Source organism: Lampris incognitus, chromosome 2, assembly GCF_029633865.1.
Source record: "Lampris incognitus isolate fLamInc1 chromosome 2, fLamInc1.hap2, whole genome shotgun sequence".
In the NCBI taxonomy this organism is placed as follows: Eukaryota; Metazoa; Chordata; class Actinopteri; order Lampriformes; family Lampridae; genus Lampris; species Lampris incognitus.
In genome coordinates this window covers 6,425,297-6,448,964 of record NC_079212.1, presented here as the reverse complement: position 1 = coordinate 6,448,964, position 23,668 = coordinate 6,425,297, and the positions used below count along the sequence as shown (strand labels likewise).

General features: G+C 48.8%; 2 protein-coding genes across 2 annotated transcripts; both read left to right on the top strand.

Moving 5' to 3' along the window:
- Positions 1 to 3,129: 3,129 nt before the first annotated feature.
- pym1 (PYM homolog 1, exon junction complex associated factor) lies at positions 3,130 to 10,472 on the top strand. The gene is made up of 3 exons (XM_056274245.1): positions 3,130 to 3,396; positions 8,593 to 8,686; positions 8,834 to 10,472. Exons 1-3 carry the CDS (start codon positions 3,366 to 3,368, stop codon positions 9,333 to 9,335), a joined length of 627 nt encoding a protein of 208 aa, XP_056130220.1. The 5' UTR covers positions 3,130 to 3,365; the 3' UTR covers positions 9,336 to 10,472.
- Positions 10,473 to 12,282: 1,810 nt separating this feature from the next.
- Positions 12,283 to 23,666, top strand: LOC130108476 (matrix metalloproteinase-19-like). The gene is made up of 9 exons (XM_056275422.1): positions 12,283 to 12,489; positions 15,502 to 15,590; positions 16,147 to 16,277; positions 16,889 to 17,101; positions 18,947 to 19,192; positions 19,277 to 19,378; positions 20,792 to 20,956; positions 22,397 to 22,524; positions 22,690 to 23,666. The coding sequence occupies exons 1-9, from the start codon at positions 12,409 to 12,411 to the stop codon at positions 22,930 to 22,932; spliced, it is 1,398 nt and encodes a 465-aa protein (XP_056131397.1). The 5' UTR covers positions 12,283 to 12,408; the 3' UTR covers positions 22,933 to 23,666.
- Positions 23,667 to 23,668: the final 2 nt, after the last annotated feature.

Genomic DNA, 23,668 nt, shown 5'->3' with positions numbered 1-23,668 from the left:
GACATGAAGAGAGGTACATGGTGTGGGGGCTCTAAAGCCTGATCACCCTTTGTAACAACCGAGACCTGGGGATAACCAGCAGGGCTCCATCTGTGGAGTTTAATGGTCGAGAGGGCGTATACCAGGTCAGTAAATCAGAAATGTATGTTGGAGCAAGACCGTTTAAGGCCTTAAAAGTGCGCAATACCATTTTAAAACCAATTCTAAATGTAACAGGGAGCCAGTGTACAGAGGTAAGCACAGGAGTGATAGGGTCATGCCTCTTTGTCCCGGTACTGAGCCGAGCAGTGGCGTTTTGTACCAACTGCAGATGGTGAAGGGAGGCCTTGCTGATACCTGAGTAAAGTGCGTTGCAATACTCAAGCCGAGAACAGATAAAAGCGTGTACAACTTGTTAGCATCAAATATTACCCCAAGAATCCTAGCAGCCTGCTTAAGACTACCTGACAGACCACCAAGATTAGTACCAAAAGGGCTGATGGAATTTGGGGGACTGAACAGAATGACCTCAGACTTATCATTGTTAAATTTACATCCAAAATTTAATGTCAGAGAGGCAAGTTGTGAGAGTAAGGTACTAGGATCTATGGGTTTTAGTGGCATGTATATGTAACGTGCATGGATAAGTAGACACGTGGTCTGGCGCGAGATTTACACCTCCCCCCCCCCGGATTTTCAAGGGCCGGCGAGAGCTCACCGGACGCCGCCGGAACCGCGACGCTTCCCAGGGCGCGGGCCCCTCTCTCGGGGCGAACCCATTCCAGGGCGCCCTGACCTTCACAAAGAAAAGAGAACTCTCCCCGGGCTCCCACCAGCTCCTCCGGGATCGCTTGCGTTACCACACTGGACGCCTTGGTTACCCCCCCCCCCCCCCCCGAATTCGCTACATTGGTGTCAGAAGTGGGATGGTGAGACCGTGAGGCCATCGGGAGCGTAGGCGCCCAGAGGCGTGAAGGAGCTGATATGCTTAAGCGCATGGATAAGTAGACACGTTGGCCGCTGGCTCACGGGTCGGACCCTTTAGTCGAGCGGTTAGCGATGTCTCCCGCGGTTCGGGCGATACGGGTTCGCGCCGCGGTACTTCCTGTGGTTACCCCCCCCCCGAATTCGCTACATATAACTGAGTGTCGTCAGCATAGAAATTATAAAACACATCGTGATTTTGGATGACCTGGCTAAGGGGCAGCATGTATATAGAAAACAGAAGGGGGCCAAGAACTGAGCCTTGAAGGACACCACAACTCAACTGAGCCATTGAGGATGTAAAGTTACCCAGAACAGAACAGCAGAAAACGTTCTGTTGGTGAGGTAAGAGTGTAATAAAGTAAGAGCCGAGCCCTTGATGCTAACCCAAGTCTTTAAGGGATGTAAGAGGATGCCGTGATCGACTGTGTCAAAGGCAGCACTTAAGTCTAAGAGAACTAAAATCAAGCAGTCACCTCTGTCTGTAGTCAGCAGTAGGTCATTAGTGACCTTAACCAGAGCTGTCTCGGTACAATTAAGTGCTCTAAAACCAGACGGAAATTTGTTAAAAACAATTAGTGTTCATAAAAGAAATCAAATGAGATGATTACTCTGTCCAGAACCTTAGATAAGAAAAAAAGGCAATTTGGAGATACACGGTTTAATTTTTGGTGGTTGTGAAAAATCAGCTAACAACGGCAATCATTTTAATAACGCCTGAAAATAGACAATATCATCAGTTTGACTTCTTCAACACTCTGGCAACCATATATGCTCTCATCAGGGATCTGAGACTTCTGGGTTTCAATAACCAAAAGAAATCAGTGTTAGACATTCAACAGTACTGGTGGCGGTCGTTGGTAACCCGGGCCTCGACCAATCCGGTATGGAAATCTGATTTATGATGGGCATATTTGATTTGGCAAAGGTTTTACGCCGGATGCCCTCCCTGACTTAACCCTCCCCACTGGGAGCAGCACTACGAATGCGCTGGCTTGTGCATCCCCAGTGGCTGGGTTCAGTGTTAGACATTAACATTTATGGAAAGATTGAACGATTTCAAAAATTCAACAGTGTCCCCCCCCCCTCCTCCTCTTTTTCTCACCAATTGTACCCGCCCAATTACCCCTCTTTTCCTAGCCGTCACTGCTCCACCCCCTCTGCCAAGCCGGGGAGGGCTGCAAACTACTACATGCTTCCTCCGATACATGTCGAGTCGCCAGCCTTTTCTTTTCACCAGGCAGTGAGGAGTTTCGCCAGGGGACCTAGAGCGTGCGAAGATCGTTATATTGATACGTTCTTTTCGTATATAGTCACGAAATGTATTTGATTAAATTCGTGTGTATTTAACGAAAACGTGTGAGACTCTGTTGGAAGATCACACTATCCCCCCAGTTCCCCCTTCTCCTCGAACAGGCGCCCCGACCGACCAGAAGAGGCGCTAGTGCAGCGACTAGGACACATAGCTACCCACATCCTGTTTCCCACCCGCAGACACGGCCAGTTGTGTCTGTAGGGCAGTGTTTCTCAACCCAGTCCTCAAGGACCCCCCTATCCTGCACATTTTCTTTGCAACCCTGAATAGGTACCTGTTTGTAGTTATTCAACCAATCAGCAATCAGATGTTGCACACCTTGCATAATTAAGTGCTGCGAAATGATTGGTCGAGTAAGTACAAGCAGGGTTACCTATGCAGGGTTACAATGAAAATCTGCAGGATAGGGGGTCCTTGAGGACTGGGTTGAGAAACACTGCTGTAGGGGACGCCCGACCAAGGCGGAGGTAACACGGGGGTTGGCAGGCAACGGAATAGCCCACCACGCCACCCGGATTCCCCAAAATGTAACGGTCTCAGTTGGGATTTCGATTCATTGATTAAGACCGTACCTCGATTTTTAGAAAGCAAACAAATGCGTCCACACGGCCACCTCAAAAAAAACCCCAGTATTACCATAACTGGGGCGAGACGGGCGAGCTCGTGCATATGTAAACGCACCCAGGCCAACTCACGTCCAACTCCAGCGGCTCCGACACGCTCACTCGCTCCAAACCTGGCAACCCGCGGTGCGTGTCGTCACTTCCGAAGTCCACGAATCGACGTAGGCGCGCACGCTTTGCCGCCCGGGGACGCCCGATTATTTGAAGGCGGGGGGAGGGGGGGGGCGGGTCGGCGAGCGGAGTTCCGCCTCGCTCGCGCGAGTTCGTAACTCGCGGCTGTTTCTGTACTTCGCGGCGACGTCCGGCCTCTTGGAGAGGTCACGAACATCGGCGTCCGGAGGGGGAACTCGGGACTTTCGGGAAAACCTAAAGGGAGCGACCGTCGCTGACTTGCGGGGTGTTTAGGGGGGGGGAGCAGAGACGAGGACCGGGCTGCGAGGGGGAAAAAGCACGTTTACTCCAAAATGGCAACCCCCTATGTAACGGATGAGTCTGGTAAGCCGCACGCATGTGTCAGACCTATTGTGAGGGGGGGGGGAACGAGCCTGCTGCTTGGGGGAAATATCGTGGGGGTCCCCCCCCCCATGGTTGCGCTTCCCCCCCCCCCGACTTAAGCGTCGGCTCGCCGGCGGTGCTGCAGGCGCCGTGGCGTGAGATCTGTCGGGAGGGCGAGCAGCGTGTGATCCGACGCTAGGCCGGCGGCTCACCCACCCGCCCCGTCCTTAAAACGGGTCCCGTCGAAGTCGCCTTCGCCTCGGGTTTTGCCTCGACTCTCTTGGGGGGGTATTTCCAGGGCCGAGCGTGTTACTTGCTCGCTGGGGCCGTTGAAATTCGTGGAGACGGGGGGGGGGTTAATCTGTGCACTCGGGAAACATAATGGCAACTGCTGCGGTTCGGTTAGCAGCGTTTGAGCTCAGTAGGTGACACGTGGGGGGGGGTTGAGGTGGTCAGACTGCGTCGTTAGACCCCCCCCCCCGTGGTTAAACGTTAACCATGCATGGCGAGCGGTGACGTCATCCGAGCGTTCCGGCTTCCGTCGGGTCCCGGTTTGTGATTCCAGCTCCGGCGGAAGCCTCGCGGTGGACTTGCTCGACGTGTCGTCGTTTCTTGGACGAGTTGAATACGTTGCGCACCCAGCGTGTTGCTCGTTGTGGAACAGCGTCCTCCCATCGTTTTCGGGCCATGTAGCCAGGGGCGGATCTACAGGGGTGGCCACAGGGGGTGGCAGCTGCCACCTCTGGGACACAGTCTCGCCACCCCGTTTAGAAATCAGATAATGTGTTTTTAAAGTATATTTTATGTACATGTACAGGTGAAAGGTCAATGAGACCCGCGCCGAACTCGTCTCAAAACAGAAGTCGCCGATTTAGAACCCCCCCTCACCAGGGGCGGATCTACAGGGGTGGCAACAGGGGTGGCAGCTGCCACCTCTGGGACACAGTCTCGCCACCCCATTTAGAAATCAGATAATATGTTTTTAAAGTATATTTTATGTACATGTACAGGTGAAAGGTCAATGAGACCCGAGCCGAACTCGTCTCAAACAGAAGTCGCCGATTTAGAATCCCCCCCTTCCCCCCTCACCAGGGGCGGATCTACAGGGGTGGCCACAGGGGTGGCAGCTGCCACCTCTGGGACACAGTCTTGCCACCCCGTTTAGAAATCAGATAATGTGTTTTTAAAGTATATTTTATGTACATGTACAGGTGAAAGGTCAATGAGACCCGCGCCGAACTCGTCTCAAAACAGAAGTCGCCGATTTAGAACCCCCCCTCCCCCCTCACCAGGGGCGGATCTACAGGGGTGGCAACAGGGGTGGAAGCTGCCACCTCTGGGACACAGTCTTGCCACCCCATTTAGAAATCAGATAATATGTTTTTAAAGTATATTTTATGTACATGTACAGGTGAAAGGTCAATGAGACCCGAGCCGAACTCGTCTCAAACAGAAGTCGCCGATTTAGAATCCCCCCCTTCCCCCCTCACCAGGGGCGGATCTACAGGGGTGGCCACAGGGGTGGCAGCTGCCACCTCTGGGACACAGTCTTGCCACCCCGTTTAGAAATCAGATAATGTGTTTTTAAAGTATGTTTTATGTACATGTACAGGTGAAAGGTCAATGAGACCCGCGCCGAACTCGTCTCAAAACAGGAGTCGCCGATTTAGAATCCCCCCCCTCACCAGGGGCGGATCTACAGGGGTGGCCACAGGGGTGGCAGCTGCCACCTCTGGGACACAGTCTCGCCACCCCAGGAAAAAATCTCTAGATCCACCACTGCATGTAGCTGAAAGTGTGAAACTTGAAAAATGTGATAAAAACGTGTGTAAATATCACCACGAGCTCATGTCTGATCCGAGTCATACCTCTAAAAATGCAACAAATTTGCTTAAAATGGGAAAAGTTGTGTGCAGAAAAAAAAATAGTTGCGTGGAGGCTCACCTGCCATTTTCTGATTACGTTTGACGCTTTACAGCGACACAGAGAAAGCTAGTGTAAACTACTAATAAGTGTAAACTACCCTTTAGCCGAGCGGGTAGCGATGTCGCCTTGTGGTGCAGAACGCCCCGTATCGAATCCCGTACCGGGCAAGAAAAAATAACCGGTTACACTACCAAAATTCAACACTAGACGTTATTAACAAGTCCTCCAGCAGCCCATACGACCACACAGGTCGTTTGTCCTCTAATACGGTCCACGGGAGCGTTTCCCAACTTAGCGCCCCCTACCGGCGGCAGGAGATATGCCACAGATACTTTTCGCCTCTGTGCGTTTGTAAAACAACGTGAGAGCAATAGAATATGTAGCCGGTGCGTTTTTGTCTTGTTTCGCCATCTTGTATAGTAGCTGAGATGCTAATGGCAGTAGGTGTACCTATGAATGACGTCATAAGAGCTAGCTTAACGTTAGCCACAAGTTAGAAAGTCAGCTAGCGTGGACATAATAACCGCTAGGTGACATTAAACTTTGCTTTTATTCATGTTCCTTCTCACCACAGCTTATGGAAGGAGATCATTTATTGTCACAGGGAAAGTAACGTATTATAATTACGGAGGACCGCGAGGAAGTAGCTTAAAACCCAACTGTAGGTCGTAATAAGCCGACCATGGGGTGGTTTTGTGGTGGGGGTCCGTGTTGATATTAGCTAAGCTTTGTCCCGCCAGGTAGCCAGCACTGGGGCCACAAAACAGCCCCTGAGGAAGAAAGACTTCACAAAATGGAATCTCTCACTTTGATTAGTTGTCAATAACACTCCACGACATCGCTTGATTGAAATGTATCTTTTCCTAGGTGACGGATACTTTTTTGTTTTTCCGAAAAGGGATTTTTTTTTCTTTTCTAATTCTGTCATAGACCTCAGTGGAGTGTCGACTTGACCTGACTCGGAGTGGGGGGGCCCATGGACCGGAACCCACCAGAATGTGGAAATGTTGGAATTTCAGAATGGGGGCAGCATGCTGGCGTAGTGGTTAGCATGTTCTCCCCGGGTCTGCGTGGGTTTCCTCCGGGGGCTCCGCTTTCCTCCCACGGTCCAAAGACATGTAGGTCAGGTGAATAAATTGTCCCTAGATGTGTGTGTGTGTGTGTGTGGGGGGGGGGCCCTGTGATGGCCTGGCGGCCTGTCCAGGGTGTCTCCCCGCCTGCTGCCCAGTGTCTGCTGGGATGGGCTCCAGCATCCCCGCGACCCTGAGAGCAGGAGAAGCGGTTCGGATAATGGATGGATGGGATTTCAGAGTGGCAAGGCGTGGATCGGAGGTGCGACCCAAAACGTTAAATACAGCGTACAAATATGTGTAGAATAATATAATTTAGATGTAGCTATTTGTTGGTGGAATCATTTTCTTTAAGGTCTGCACAACACCAAAGCGACTTATCTTCGCCGAATACTGTTGCGTTTGGATGCGTCCGAGTCGGAGACATCGACCCCGGTGCTTATCTCGACAATCTATACGCAAAGCTGTGAATTTCAGTCCAGTGCTGCTTCTGTGGTTATAACGGCGTTATTACAGCCATGGGTTGTCATAGGCTTGGCGATGTGATGTGGTACGAGTCACAACCCCCCGGCTACGCCCCTCCACCTTCTGCTAAAAATGCAAAACATTCAGATTCGTCTGCTGAGGAGCGGCGAGAGACGTATTGAAAGAGAGAGCGGACACTGTTATCGAGAGAGGAAAACCAAAGCTATAGAGTATATTTTTGTATTTGTCAATGGTTGTAATTTGTTGGTGGTGTTTTTGCTTAGTTTTGTTTGATTTTTCTGTATAGTTTTATGGTTTGTAGAATTGCCGCTCTCGCTTCCCTCCATGGTTGTCCAGAGTAGACTGGACTTATTCCCAGAGGTAAAAAAAAGAAAAGAAGACAAAACTGCGGGCCATGGTTTGATCCCTGGATTTTTTGATACCTGAATACCGACGTTTTCCCCCAGATTCTGGCATTTTTCTTTTTTTAATCTCCAACGGGACCGCGGTCCGCGGCTGTTTTGTTGACCTGTTAAGATACAAACCGAGAGGCCGTATTCACAAGGTATTTTTGCATCTTAGAAAAAGACATTTGTTCTTTCCTGCCCCCGCTTGTAAGACGTGGACACGCCTAAGTCATGTTCTGTGCATCCCTTTGATTTTGAAGCGGATCGGATCCTGCGGGGCATCGGCGCCGTCGATGCAAGTCGAATGAGGGAATGTGAAAGGGACTGGCCTGAGATCACCACACGCTAACTGCTGGTCTGTTGTAAGGGAAATGCACGAGTCAAAATTAGCTCAGGTTTGATGGAAGTTTCACACCCCAGTATTGTACTTTTCTCAGACAAAGCTGCAGTATGTGGGCAGCCGGGTGACGTGGCGGTCTATTCCGTGGCCTACCAACATGGGGATCATCGGTTCGAATCCCCGTGTTGCCTCCAGCTTGGTCGGGCGTCCCTACAGACACAATTTGCCGTGTCTGCAAGTGGGAAGCCGGATGTGGGTATGTGTCCTGGTCGCTGCACTGGCGCCTCCTCTGGTTTGGTTGGGGTGCCTGTTCGGAGGGGAGGGGGAACTGGGGGGAATAGCGTGATCCTCCCATGCGCTACGCCCCCCCCCCTCCCCTCACTGTCAGGTGAAAAGAAGCAGCGGGCGACTCCACATGTATCGGAGGAGACGCGTGGTAGTCTGCAGCCCTCCCTGGCTCGGCAGAGGGGGTGGAACACCTTCCTGGATGGTTTGGAAGAGTGCGGTAATTGGCTGGGGTACAATTGGTGAGAAAAAGGGGGGAACCCCCCCCCCAAAAAAAAAGAAGCTGCGGTATGGCAATTTGCATACAAGCTGGCAAAGGTGTTTGAGGTACTCTGCTCATACGAGCGCCAACGTGCCCGCCAGTGATGGATGCAGTAGAGAACCTGTAGCTCACAGAGTCGGTTTACTAAACTGACACACACCTGTGAAAAGGTATCGCCAACTAATTACAGAGACAGTGCACAGATACGAGTTGTTCTTGTGTTGGTGGAGGTCACGGTTGGGGTTAGTTCAGCGTTAGCGATACGCACAACGATGTGCCCCCCTTGTTTCGCGTGTCCTACTTAAGCCAGTGAATTTTGCTCAACGTCTGATGTGGGTTAGCGTAAGTAGATCCCGGTTGACTTTGTTTTGACCACTTACGAGGTTCTGCCTGTAAGCATGCCAGTTTTTCCTCATGACGTTGTGACTGATGTACTTACAGGGAAATATATTGCGGCCACGCAGCGACCTGATGGGACCTGGAGGAAGCCGCGGCGGGTCAAGGATGGTTATGTCCCGCAGGAAGAAGTCCCCGTGTAAGTATGATTGCATCTAATGTGCAAATGTAGACTGAAAACTGCACACTGCCAACTTTCTTGCAGTTGCTCGTTAGAAAAGAAGTCCACTGTGCTGGATCGTGAAGCGCTGACGTGCACAAATGCAAACGTCTGTTTCTCTTGCAGGTATGAAAACAAGTTTGTGAAGTTTTTCAAAAGCAAGCCGGACCTCCCCCCCGGCATGAACCCGGCCGACGCGGCACAGCCAAAGCAACAGCAGAAGATCCCCGGCTGTGCGGACAACGAGATGGCGGGACTCTCCAAGACGGCCAAGCGCAACCTGAAGCGTAAAGAAAAACGGAAGCAGCAGCAGCAGGGCCAGGATGGCGACGCGGACGTGGACTCGGCGAGAGACGCCGTTGAGAACTTGTCGGTGTCGGAGGGCGGCGAGTCTTCGGACAATACGGCGGCACCCGTCGACACCGCGGTTCCGGACGAGCCCGTGGCGGCGGCGTCCGAAAGGGCCAAGAAGATCAAAAACCTCAGAAAGAAGCTGCGACACGTGGAGGAGCTGCAGCAAAAGATGGACTCTGGAGAAATCCAGCAGCTGACGAAGGATCAGCTGGATAAGCTTGGCCGGGCCGAGGCGTTGCAGGAGGAGTTACAGAAGCTGGAGGGCGAGTCTTGAAACCGGCCCGCTCCGAAGGCGGCTGACCAACTGGACAAAATGAAGTATTGAAAAGGCCAGAGACCTTTTGCAGCTTTGAGAACTTTTACTTCCCCTTGACTATATTTCTGCTGATTGCTGTTCAACACAAACTGTGGCTTCGGGAGCGAACGCGGTCCCGGCGCGTCTCAAGGCGACGTTGACGGGATATGTACGTAGCTGGCGCGACATCTCCAGAGCTGACAAACTGTCCTGTCTGTTCTCTCGGTCACAAAATGTGTAAATATTTTAAGAACCCCGCTCACTTGTATTGGTGTTAGACCGCGCCTTCACAATTGTGTTAAACTGAAAAGCTGTGCATGTATTTTATTTCTTTTTTCTCTTTTTTCCACAGCCTTTTGTCTTGTCAGATATTAGCTAGACGTAGAAGCGGCGAGCACAGAGACCCTCCGTCATCGACCTGTGTGGTTTCGAAATCATTCGTCGATGGCTGGACGGGTCTATTGAATGCACACTAATGCCGAGGCGTCCTCCTACTCGGTTGTATCGCTTAAAGGTCCATGCTACTGAAAAGTATTATCTCCCATGTGTCAGTGTGTTTAACATGTACTCTCGCTCAGCACCACGAGGAGGACTCCCCCCCCCCCCACCCCCCGTGGTGGTTAATTGGTCTCGAAACCCGCGTGCGCACAGAACAGTACTCGCGAGCGGAAAAGCGTCCTCGTGCGTGCGCAGAGCAAGACGCTCGATCCTCAGGTTGACGTCTGAGACTCCTTTGATTGGCCTCTATGAATACCGGCCATGACCTTCGACCGGCTGTTGGGTTTGATCGCCGACACGGTCGAAGAACAACCATTTTCGTGAGGCCGTCATGACGGAGCAAGCGAGTCTGACACTAAGTTCACATCTTTCAGAGGTCACATTTTAATGTTGGAAGGGATTGAAACGGACGATCCGCCGTGGCGACCCCTAGCGGGAGCAGCCGTCAATAGCGGTGGTAGGAATAGCAGTAGTATTATACACTGGAGGCCCTCGCTGATGCGACCCGCATCTGATTGGGCGGTACGGTGGCCCAGTGGTTAGCGCTGTCGCCTCACAGCAGGAAGGTCCTGGGTTCGAACCCCGGGGTTGTCCAACCTTGGGGGGGGGGGGTGGTCATCATCCCAGGTCGTCCTCTGTGTGGGGTTTGCATGTTCTCCCCGTGTCTGTGGTGGGTTTTCGGCGGTCGCTCCGGTTTCCCCCGCCATCAAAAAGCCATGCATGGTTAGGGTTAGTGCCCCCGACCGAGGCCTGGCGAGATGAACTGGAGTTGGTCCCCGGGTGCTGCCCGGCGGCTGCCCACTGCTCCCAGCTACCATGGGGTACATGCAGAGCATAATTTCCCCATGGGGCTCAATAAAGTATCTCAAAATTAAGAAAAAAATCCTCCCCTCCCCATTTATCTGGGCTTGGGACCGGCACTAAGAATGCACTGGATTGTGCACCCTCAGTGCCTGGGTTACTCTATTATAATATAACAATATTATAATATGTATTACGCCCGCTGCACACCATGTTATGTATATTACTGTTGTATTTTTAATACTATTTTTACCGCTTTTTCTATGGTCGCTTTATTGCCACGAGTCACCTTGGCGAGCGAGCGTGTTGAGCGGTCATGAGCGCCAGGATGCCGTCCTGCGCGCGGGCGGCTTTCGAGACCAATTAACCCCCCCCCCCTCCCCCCAAAACAAAGAGTCAGACGACGTCACAAACCAGCATGTAGACCACGTCTCTCCTGTAAAGTCTTAGAAACACAAGCCGCAGTCATGTCGAGGTGTTCTTGTAATCCTTTATAAACAGGAGTTGTGGACTTTGCGTAGCCTTGACCTTTTCATTGTATTTAAAGGACTAATGTTAAAGAACCTTTGTCTTCTTCTCTTCAGTCACGGGCCGAGACCTCCCGTATGGTTGGAGCGACGGTAGTAAAAAAGCAGAGTGACGCAGACGCGAGGGTCCCACCTCAAACAAACATATTTTCGCAGATGCGGCGACTCGTCTGAGGGCGCTCGGCCCCTTGGTGTTAGAATGCCGCCGCTGGCGGAGGAACATAATGTGGCTAATTGCTTTGGGACAATGGGTCACGAGCCTCCCTCCTCCCCTCCGTCCCACCGCCTCTGCGTAGGCCGGGCTCCGCAGTGAGGCATTCCAGCTGGGAAGAGGCCGGGAGCGCTGCCCACATGCGGGGACGACGGGTTCACTGCAGCATTGTTCTGCAGACGTGGGGCTTAGATAGTGAACATGGTGATTAACCGTCGTCCCGCAGAGGAGCCGCGGTTTGTTGTTTTGTTTACAGTGAAGCTGAACAAAACCGTCAATTTGAGAGTGTTAATTTTTTGTTTTTTTTACTGCAGGGTGGGGTGATGGGGTTGGGTGGTGGTGGGGGGGGGGGTTGACATGTTGAGCATCCTGGACGAACAGTGTTTTCCACGGAGCGACGCCAGCGGCGGTTCTGGCCCCGCGGCGCTCTTGTCAGACGGGCCCTTCACTTTACACGGTAGCTTGTTCGGCTGACATTAATGCGGCGTTCCCCAACGGTGGTTTCCTAGAGAGTAAAGCAGTCGATGAACAAACGGCCAGACCGACCCCACGACTTTAAAGAAAGGCCGCATGTCAGGAGGGTTTTCCTCCGAGGGACCCGTGCTTGTCCTGGGCCGTGGCTTTGGCTCATTTGCTCGGCTCTTAAATAAAAACACTGGACAAACCATCTGGTTCTTAGCTATTTCGTGTACCCCCCCCCCCCCTTCACGTGGAAGGCCATTTTTGGAGTTTCTGTTGTGCTCACGCTGGCGGAAGTGAGCGTGAATTACTGGTGTTGGTAGGTAGGCGTGTCCACACAGGCCGGTCCCTCAGAGGGATGCTGTGGTGGGAGGCCGCAGACGGTATAAAAAGTGAAGGCTAGACAGACGGGAGCGGCGGAGACCGGCACGCCCTCAGCAGGAGGACAGACGCTCGCGTGCTGGACGGGGCAGCGGCGCGCTGGATGGAGTCGCAGAAGATGTTCGTTCGCTGATGGAAAAGTAACGACACTGGAAAAAACACAACAGAAAATACAATGGACTATATGGTGCTTCTTGTTTTGCTAACAGCAGCATCATCAGTTGCTATGAGCAGGGGAAAGATGAGCCAAGCGGTGGTGAGAAAACTTCACATTTAAGGAAATCAGACTTGGGTTATTCACACCCATATCTATACATACTTAAACACACGTATGTACATATATTTATACACATGTATATATGTATATATATACATATATGTATATACATACGTATATACATATAACTTTGTTTAAAGAAACACTCAATGGTAGGGACAACAAATAAGGAACACACACACACACATATATATATATATATATGTATCAAATATACTATATACATAGGAGTGGAAAATCATATATGTATAATATTCTGCTCCTCGTTAGTTGAGCACTAACAACACCATTGACGGTTTCGGGGGGGGGGAAGCTATACATATACGTATATAGATATACATACATCATTTTTCCTATGTATGTATGTATATATACATACATGTGTACATATATTCATTCACATGTACACTACCGTTCAAAAGTTTGGGATCACCCAAACAATTTTGTGTTTTCCATGAAAAGTCACACTTATTCACCACCATATGTTGTGAAATGAATAGAAAATAGAGTCAAGACATTGACAAGGTTAGAAATAATGATTTGTATTTGAAATAAGATTTTTTTTACATCAAACTTTGCTTTCGTCAAAGAATCCTCCATTTGCAGCAATTACAGCATTGCAGACCTTTGGCATTCTAGCTGTTAATTTGTTGAGGTAATCTGGAGAAATTGCACCCCACGCTTCCAGAAGCAGCTCCCACAAGTTGGATTGGTTGGATGGGCACTTCTTTGAGCAGATTGAGTTTCTGGAGCATCACATTTGTGGGGTCAATTAAACGCTCAAAATGGCCAGAAAAAGATAACTTTCATCTGAAACTCGACAGTCTATTCTTGTTCTTAGAAATGAAGGCTATTCCATGCGAGAAATTGCTAAGAAATTGAAGATTTCCTACACCGGTGTGTACTACTCCCTTCAGAGGACAGCACAAACAGGCTCTAACCAGAGTAGAAAAAGAAGTGGGAGGCCGCGTTGCACAACTGAGCAAGAAGATAAGTACATTAGAGTCTCTAGTTTGAGAAACAGACGCCTCACAGGTCCCCAACTGGCATCTTCATTAAATAGTACCTGTTAGAGCCTGTTTGTGCTGTCCTCTGAAGGGAGTAGTACACACCGGTGTAGGAAATCTTCAATTTCTTAGCAATTTCTCGCATGGAATAGCCTTCATTTCTAAGAACAAGAATAGACTGTCGAATTTCAGATGAAAGTTCTCTTTTTCTGGCCATTTTGAGCGTTTAATTGACCCCACAAATGTGATGCTCCAGAAACTCAATCTGCTCAAAGAAGTGCCCATCCAACCAATCCAACTTGTGGGAGCTGCTTCTGGAAGCGTGGGGTGCAATTTCTCCAGATTACCTCAACAAATTAACAGCTAGAATGCCAAAGGTCTGCAATGCTGTAATTGCTGCAAATGGAGGATTCTTTGACGAAAGCAAAGTTTGATGTAAAAAAAATCTTATTTCAAATACAAATCATTATTTCTAACCTTGTCAATGTCTTGACTCTATTTTCTATTCATTTCACAACATATGGTGGTGAATAAGTGTGACTTTTCATGGAAAACACGAAATTGTTTGGGTGATCCCAAACTTTTGAACGGTAGTGTATATATACATATATGTATCAAATCTACCATATACATATGAGTGGAAAATCATATATGTATAATATTCTGCTCCTCGTTAGTTGAGCACTCACAACACCATTGACGGTTTCGGGGGGGGGAAACTATACATATACGTATATAGATATACATACGTCCATTTTCCTATGTATGTATGTATATACACATACATATATTCATTCACACGTATATACAGATATGTATAGCTGTATATACATTTATATGTATATACATATATTTATACACATGTACATGTATGTATATACATATATACATGTGTATATATACTTTTTATTTATATGTACATAATATACATATATGCATATATAAATATGTATATGTATTTACATATGTATATATGTATATACATGTTTGTGTATATATATATGTCTATATACATATACATATATGTATATATATATGTAGAGCTGGCCAAGGCAAGGGAAATTAGTTTGTATAGCATATTTCAGCATCAAGGGAATTCGAAGTGCTTTACATAAAACATAAAAGGCATTAAGAAAAGCAACGTAAGGCAGTAAAAAGACATTTAAGACAAATGAAAAGACAGAGTAAAAGTTACAGTGCAGTGTAAGATGATAATCAGAAACTTCAAACTTGATGTAATGATAGGCAGTGGTAAACAGCAAGGTCTTTCGTCTTGATGTGAAAGAACCGAGAGTTGCAGCAGACCTGCAGTTTCCTGGGAGTTTGTTCCACATATGTTGTGCATAAAAGCTGAACGCTGCCCTCTCCATGTTTAGCTTTGACTCTGGGGACAGAAAGCAGACCTGTCCCAGACCCTCGGAGAGGTCCGGGTGGTTCATAGTGCAGCAGAAGATCAGAAATGTATTTTGGCCCTAAACCATTCAGGGCTTTATAAAACAGGAACAGAGTTTTAAAATCAATTCTTGACAGACAGGAAGCCGATGTAAAGACCTCAGAACTGGACTGATGTGATCCACTATTTTTGGTCTTAGTTGAGGACTCGAGCTTCTGAATCAGCTGCAGCTGTTTGACTGATTTTTTTTTTTAGAGAGAGAGCTGTAAAGACGCCGTTACAGTAGTCGAGTCGGCTGAAGAGAAACGCACGGACAAGTTTTTCCAAATCCTGCTGAAACATAAATCCTTTAATTCTTGATATATTCTTCAGGCGATAGCAGGCTGACTTTACTGAGATGGGAGGCGAGAGTGACGGCAAGCCCGGGAGGGTTTCAGCCTGCTGGGCATGCCAGTACGGTTTAGTGTGAAACTAAATCATGTTTCCGCAAAATCAAATGCAAGTTCTTTATGGATGTGCTGTGGATGTGATGGTTAAGACGTGTTTGTGCAAACCCTGGCGTGCCTGCTAAAACGAGGCCTCTCTCTGCAGGCCTATTTAAGGAATTATGGCTACTTGCACATTCCACTGGACGTGAGGAGCCAAAATGATCCTTCTGAAGAAACTGCAGAAGCCCTGAGGTGATTATTTCATGTGATTATACCATCTGCCCGGCACGTCCTTTATCCACCCAGATAGCAAAACGGCTGTGGCCCGGACCCGTCCCGCACCCGACACTTCATCCGGCCCACATACCACGTGGAATGATGGCACTTGGGCGGTCCGCTCCTGTTTGCCGTATCTGGGCCAGGACCAAGCCACAGCAATGCCGCATGTGCCACATATTTGCCAAAGGTGGCCCATATTTGTTTTGTGGTATTTGGGCCATATTTACCATTTACCACACGGGCCACTTCAGGGTCACATCCAGATCACATGTTGCCCAGAGCACCGCATCTTTGCCAAAAAAGGCCCACATTTGATTTGGCATATTTGGGCCATATTTGCTATTACACATGTGGGCCACTTCAGGCTCACATCCATGTTGTCAGGGCCAGAGGAAGGCCATCAGTGCCGCGTCACTACCTGAAGTGGCCCACATCCGGATGCTATCTGGGTAGGGCCCAAACACATCAATTTAAGTTGTATTTACTTTGGTATCGGTCGACGTCATAACCCTTTGTCTTGCTGTGTCAGAATCTTCCAGAGGTCCACCGGCCTTCCTGTAACGGGACAACTCAGTGCAGCCACTCTGTCAATGATGGAGCAGCCTCGCTGTGGTGTGGAAGACTCTTTCAACAACAGAACGCTCAAATACCAACTGATGGGTGGGTAATTGTATGTGGGTTTCTGTTGCATGATGAGTTTTGATATAGTTTTGTTGAGAAACCACTACTACTACTACTACTACTACTGCTACTTTCCACTGCTGCCGTTAGGGGGCGCCACAGCGGATCATCCGTTTCCATCTCTTCCTGTCCTCTGCATCTTCCTCTGCCACACCAGCCACCTGCATGTCCTCCCTCACCACATCCATAAACCTCCTCTTTGGCCTTCCTCTCCTCCTCTTCCCCGGCAGCTCCATATTCAGCATCCTTCTCCCAGTATACCCAGCATCTCTCCCCCACCCATGTCCACACCATCTCCATCTTGCCTCTCCTGCTTTGTCTCCAAACCGTCCAACCTGAGCTGTCCCTCTAATATACTCCTTCCTAATCCTGTCCTTCTTCATCACTCCCAATGAAAATCTTATCATCTTCAACTCCTCCACCTCCAGCTCCACCTCCTGTCTTTTTGTCAGTGCCACTGTCTCCAAACCATATAGCATAGCAGGTCTCACCACCATCTAGTAAACCTTCCCCTTTTTCCAGATTTACCTTTTATTTTAATGCATTATAATCTTCAAAATTTATGCAACATTTGATGCACAATTCAACAGGTTACTGGCGTAAGAAGATGCTGACCTACCGCATCTACACATACACGCCTGATCTAGGACAGACGAAGACGCGCCTGGCCGTCCACGAGGCCTTTAAGTACTGGAGTGATGTGTCGCCGTTAAGGTTCAAGGAAGTGTTTCAAGGAGCGGCGGACATCAAAATCTCCTTTCACAGAAAAGACAGAACGTGCCCAGTGCCGTTTGATGGGCGAGGTAAGGTCGATGATGATGATGATGATGATGGGGATGAGGATGATGATGATGATGATGGGGATGATGATAATGATGATGGGGATGAGGATGAGGAGGATGATAATGAGGATGGTGAGTACGATAACGAGGAGGAGTATGATGATGGGGATGATGATAATGATGATGGGGATGAGGATGAGGAGGATGATAATGAGGATGGTGAGTATGATAATGAGGAGGATGATGATGATGGGGATGATGATAATGATGATGGTGATGAGGATGAGGAGGATGATAATGAGGATGGTGAGTACGATGATGAGGAGGAGGATGATGATGGGGATAATGATGATGGGGATGAGGATGAGGAGGATGATAATGAGGATGGTGAGAAAGATGAGGAGGAGGAGGATGATAATGAGGATGATGAGTACGATGAGGAGGAGGAGGATGATAATGAGGATGGTGAGTACGATGATGAGGAGGAGGATGATGATGGGGATGATGATAATGATGATGGGGATGAGGATGAGGAGGATGATAATGAGGATGGTGAGTACGATAATGAGGATGATGATGATGATGGGGATGATGATAATGATGATGGGGATGAGGATGAGGAGGATGATAATGAGGATGGTGAGTACGATAATGAGGAGGAGGAGGATGATAATGAGGATGATGATGATGATAATGAGGATGATGATGAATTATCACTTTCTATGGTCTTTAGTATTCACAGTGCTTTCTATGGTCAGTTCATAGGCAGAGGTGGGTAATAATGAAGTACAGCTACTCATAGTATTTTAGTAAATTCTTCCTAACCTATACCTTTTGGAGTGTAATAATAACGTATTCATCTTTTTAATAACCATTACAGAGTAAAACCATCGTGACTTAAACCATACTGGTGGCTAAATGAATAATTTGTATGACTAAGTCTCAAGTATGGCCAAAATGAATGTGGTTTGTTCATACGGTCTGTTTATTTCTAGTGATGTGGGCCACGTCAACTACAGCATATTTCCATGTTTATGGAGCTGCTGCTGTGTTAGTTTGTAGGCATGACAACAAAAGTAACTCACAAAGTAACTCACAAAGTAACTCACAAAGTAACGAGTCAAGTAAGAGTAAATTAGTTTCTTACTGGAAAAACAACTTTTCTCAATACTTTTTTTTTAATCCAGCCAATTACCCCCACTCTTCCGAGCCGTCCCGGTCTCTGCTCCACCCCCTCTGCCGATCCGGGGAGGGCTGCAGACTACCACATGCCTCCTCCCATACATGTGGAGTCGCCAGCTGCTTCTTTTCACCTGACAGTGAGGAGTTTCACCAGGGAGACATAGCGCATGGGAGGATCACGCTATTCCCCCAGTTCCCCCTCCGAACAGGCGCCCCGACCGACCAGAGGAGGCGCTGGTGAAGCGACCAGGACACACACCCACATCCGGTGTCCCGACAGACACATCTAATTGTGTCTGTCGGGATGCCCGACCAAGCCGGAGGCAACACGGGGATTCGATCCGGCGATCCCCGTGTTGGCAGGCAAGGGAACAGACCGCCAAGTAGTAGTATTTTTACTCCAGTAGGGTTTTTCAGAACTGTTCATAGGGGCCCTTCACAAGCTGAGTAATATCGTACGATGGCCTCCGTGTTGCAGCATGAAACTGTGTCGCCTGTCCGCTCTGCAGACTGGTGATGGATGAGCGGACGGGTGATGGATGAGCGGATGGGTGATGGATGAGCGGACGGGTGATGGATGAGCGGATGGGTGATGGATGAGCGGACGGGTGATGGATGAGCGGACGGGTGATGGATGAGCGGACGTTTTCCTCGGCAGATAATGGTTCCTTCTTTTATTGCTAGGACGCGTGTTGGCCCACGCGGAGGCCCCCGAGTCGGGAATCGTGCATTTCGACGAGGACGAGCTGTGGACGGAGGGGAAGGACCACGGCACCAACCTGAGGATCGTGGCCGCCCACGAGATCGGCCACGCCCTGGGCCTGGGCCACTCCCGGCACCCCACCGCGCTGATGGCCCCCGTGTACAACGGATACCGTCCCAGCTTCAAACTCCACCCGGATGACCTAAAAGGCATCCAGGCTTTATACGGTAAAAACCCCCAACGATACGGGGCGCCACGTTTACTTTTCCTCGTCATAAAGCCGCTGATTTCCATTTGTGTCCCCGCTTCAGGAAAGCCAGAGAGAAGTCCCCCATCTGGAAATCCTGGACAGGCCAGCCTGGCGGGAGCTGCTCCGGATCCTTGCAAGGCTGCCATTGACGCGACTATGCTAGGTACAGACATGACACTTAACAGGAGAACATCCAACGTACGGCTGCAAGTGGTACCCGATGGCGTACTTTCGGTCATGGGACACAAATTACGTGGTAATTAAATCACAACGACCCGGGACTTGTTCACAAAAAAACAGGTTTTTCAGGAAATTCAAAATGGCGGACTATCTGGTTTTTCTGGTCCCCAAAGAACACCTGGAATAAACATCTGGATTTTTTTCTAGGCCCTACAGTTCAGAAGTTATAAGCCGAAACTCGTGTTCTGTTACAGGGCCCTATGATAAACCTGGGAGACTGACAAGAGAGTCTTTCTGTGTATAAGATGCTGGGACTTTTAGAGAGGAAAAGAAACATCAATAAAAGTAATCCGCGCAATAACAATACAGGTTTCCATCAATGCATGCTTGGATTCCTCAATACTCGTCAGAAAGTTTTACTTGAATCAACTAAAGTTGGGGTAGGGGACAATAAGCAATTTTGACATAACCCCTCCCCCGTAACCTCTCCCTCCAGACCAGCTTCATGCATGAGCCTGCCCGTAGTAACTGGCAAAATTCATATTGTTGCTGATAACCACATTACACCAACGGTGATACCGTGATACACTTTTGTACTTAAAAGGTGAAGTATGTATTAAGATGAACGCCACCTCTACAAGTTCCGTGGTGAGAAGAAAAGCTTTGTGTGAATGATTGACAGGCAGTAAGACTGCCCCTTCACAAAGAGCTCCCCTGATTGGCTGAGGGCCAACGAGAGCGGTTAAGCCTCAGCCAGTCAGGCGAGCTCAGGTGAGACACTGAGATCCTGAATACAGCGGCTTGGTTTTCTCTCAGGCCGTTCCCAGATAGCAAAACTGCTGTGGGCCGGACCCGTCCCACACCCGTCCCACACCCGTCCCACACCCGTCCCACACCCGACACTTTCATCCGGCCCACAAACCGCGTGGAATGATGGCACCTGGGCGGTCCGCTCCTGTTTGCCAGATCTGGGCCAGAACCGAGCCGTAGCAATGCAGCATGTGCCACATATTCGCCAAAGGTGGCCATATTTGTTTTGTGATATTTGGGCCATATTCACCATTTACCACACGGGCCACTTCAGGGTCACATCCAGATCACATGTTGCCCAGAGCGCCGCATCTTTGCCAGAAAAAGGCCCACATGTGATTTGGCATATTTGGGCCATATTTGCTATTATACACGTGGGCCACTTCAGGCTCACATCCATTTTGTCAGGGCCAGAAGAAGGCCGTCAGCGCCGCATCCTTGCCTGAAGTGGCCCACATGAGGATGCTGTCTGGGTTTGAATCCCTCTCGGCCGTAAGAGGGATGTGACATTTTTCACAAATAAAGTTACCTACCCCAGCTTTAACGGGTCTCTGACTATCTGCTGGCCTGTGTTTTCCCTCTGCAGGTCCGTTGCACAAGACCTACGTGTTCAGCGGTCAGTACGTGTGGACGTTGTCAGATAAGGGATTCAACACGCCGGTCCTCATCTCTGCACTGTGGAGCGGCCTGCCGGGGAACCTGGACGCAGCCGTTCACTCTCCGAGAACCGGGAAGTCGTACTTCCTAAAAGGTGCTTTTTGGGGAAAAGCGTTTGACGGCCGAAGTCGTGTGTCCAGTCGGCTAAACACTGTTTTCACACAGGTTGTGATGTGGGTAACCAGAGGTATTACCAGTGATGCAGTGGTCAACAAAAAGACGGGCGGTCATCATTAGGGAACCGATTACCAATAGTCCCCGGGTTACGAACTCCCATACTTACGAACCGTTTAAAAAAATCGAGGTTACACACAGGCGGCACGGTGGCGCGGTGCTTAGCGCGGTCGCCTCACAGCAAGAAGGTCCTGGGTTCGAGCCCCGGGGTGGTCCGACCTTGGTGGGTCGTCCCGGGTCGTCCTCTGTGTGGAGTTTGCATGTTCTCCCCGTGTCTGTGTGGGTTTCCTCCCACAGTCCAAAGACGTGTAGGTCAGGTGACTCGGCCCTACTAAATTGTCCCTAGGTGTGTGTGTGTGTGTGTGTGTGTGTGTGTGTGTGTGTGTGTGTGTGTGTGTGTGTGTGTGTGTGTGTGTGTGTGGGCCCTGTGTAATGGCCTGGTGGAATGTCCAGGGTGGCTCCCCGCCTGCTGCCCAGTGACCGCTGGGATAGGCTCCAGCATCCCGTGACCTTGACAGCAGGATAAGTGGTTTGGATATATATATATATATATATATATATATATATATATATACACACACACACACACACACATACATACATACATACATACATACATACATACACACACACACACACACACACACACCTATATACCTATATACACATATACCTATATATACCTATATATACACACCTCTATATGTATATATACACATATATACCTCTATATATACATATATAGATGTGTGTATATAGGTATATAGGTGTGTGTGTATGTATATATGTATATATATATATGCATATATGTATATACATACACACATACATACACACCTATATATACCTATCTATATACATATACACACACACGTATACCTATATATACATATATATACATCTATATGTATATAAACATATATACATCTATACATACATATATAGGTATATGTATGTATATATGTATATATATGTATATGTGTGTGTGTATGTATGTATATATATAGGTATTTTCAGATAGAGAAGTTACTGGCATTGAAGTAAATTATTTGCTGTAACTCACATCAGCCTGACACCACTTACCTTGATGTGTACTGTGAGTTTGTGGCAACGCGGATTTAAATGGGCTCCAAATAAAGGTGGGTCAAGAATTCTGAGAGTAAAAAAGGTGTGTAAACCAGGCCAGGATGCGGTTTCCTTCCATTAAACCACTGGTTACTGAGACCCCCATCACACAGACGTGTCATAACGATGCCTCCAGCGGCACGACGTCAGGGCTGCGTTGTGCCCCCTGCTGTTATTACCGAGGTGTTTCTCAAAAAAAGCTTTGTTTTTTTCCCCCCTGCATGTTTTTCCACAGGGGATAAAATGTGGAGGTACGCCGGGTTCAAGCTGGACTACAGCTTCCCCAGACCCCCGGCGAAGATTCCCGCTAATGTCGATTCAGCCTTCTACTGCAACAAGAGCAAAAAGCTGACATTCATCCAAGTACGTACAAGACAAGACACCACCCGCTTCGCCCCTTCTATAACGTGCCACCAAGTCCCTCTCAATGTGCCAACCTCTCCTTTTTTGGGGGGTGGGGGGTGGGGGGGGCGGAGGCGTCCTCCACTTGTGACAGACTTCAGTTTCCTCCTCATGTGTTTGTTTCAGGGCTCCAGGTATTGGCAATGGGATGAAACTGGACCAACGGACAGAACAGGTTCGAACCCCAAACCTCTCGGGCAGCTCCTGCCCGGGGTCCCCAGCAGCCCCGGTGCGGCCTTAACATGGAGGGACGGACACGTGCACGTGTTTAAAGGCACCCAGTACTGGCGTGTCAGCAAACACCGCCCGGCCGCCGGGCGGGCCTCTCCCCGGAGCACCGCGCCGCACTGGCTGCAATGCGACGACTGAGCCACCAGAGGGCGGTGTTGCCCCAAAACGAAAAGACCAAAAACAAAAGGTGTATAGTAACAGGGGAAAAAGATGCTTATTTATTTGGAAGGTAGCATTGGAAAAATAAAACGTTCATATAGGATTCTCTTGCGAAGGTCGAGTGGAAGTTATTAAATTTCAGCATAATGTACAAAATCAACCATAAGCTTTTTTTCTTTTGCAGTAAAGATACCGTTGTTTTTTTTTCTTCCCCTTTTTGTGGCGCTGTGGGAAAAGTGTCTGAAATGCATTTAAGCAAATCGTGAATTGTAAAATGAAATAAGGCGAATTAAGGCTTTTTTTTGCAATATGGATGAGAATGTTGCAGTATATGCGTTGGGGATTAAGGTTAGTTTCATGACATAATATAACCTGACGTAATGCTGCCAACTGTGTCGACTACGGAAGACGATTAAGGAATGTTTGTACCTTCATCATACGACTATATTCCAATAACATTCGCACTACCAAGTCCTTTCCGTTCTCCTCTTTCCCCTAGACCAGTGTTTCTCAACCCAGTCCTCGAGGACCCCCCCTATCCTGCAGATTTTCATTGTAACCCTGCATAGGTAGCCCTGCTTGTACTTACTCGACCAATCATCTCGCAGCACTTAATCATGCAAGGTGTGCAACATCTGACAAAATTCATTGCTGATTGGTGGAATAACTACAAACAGGCACCTATTCAGGGTTGCAAAGAACATATGCAGGATAG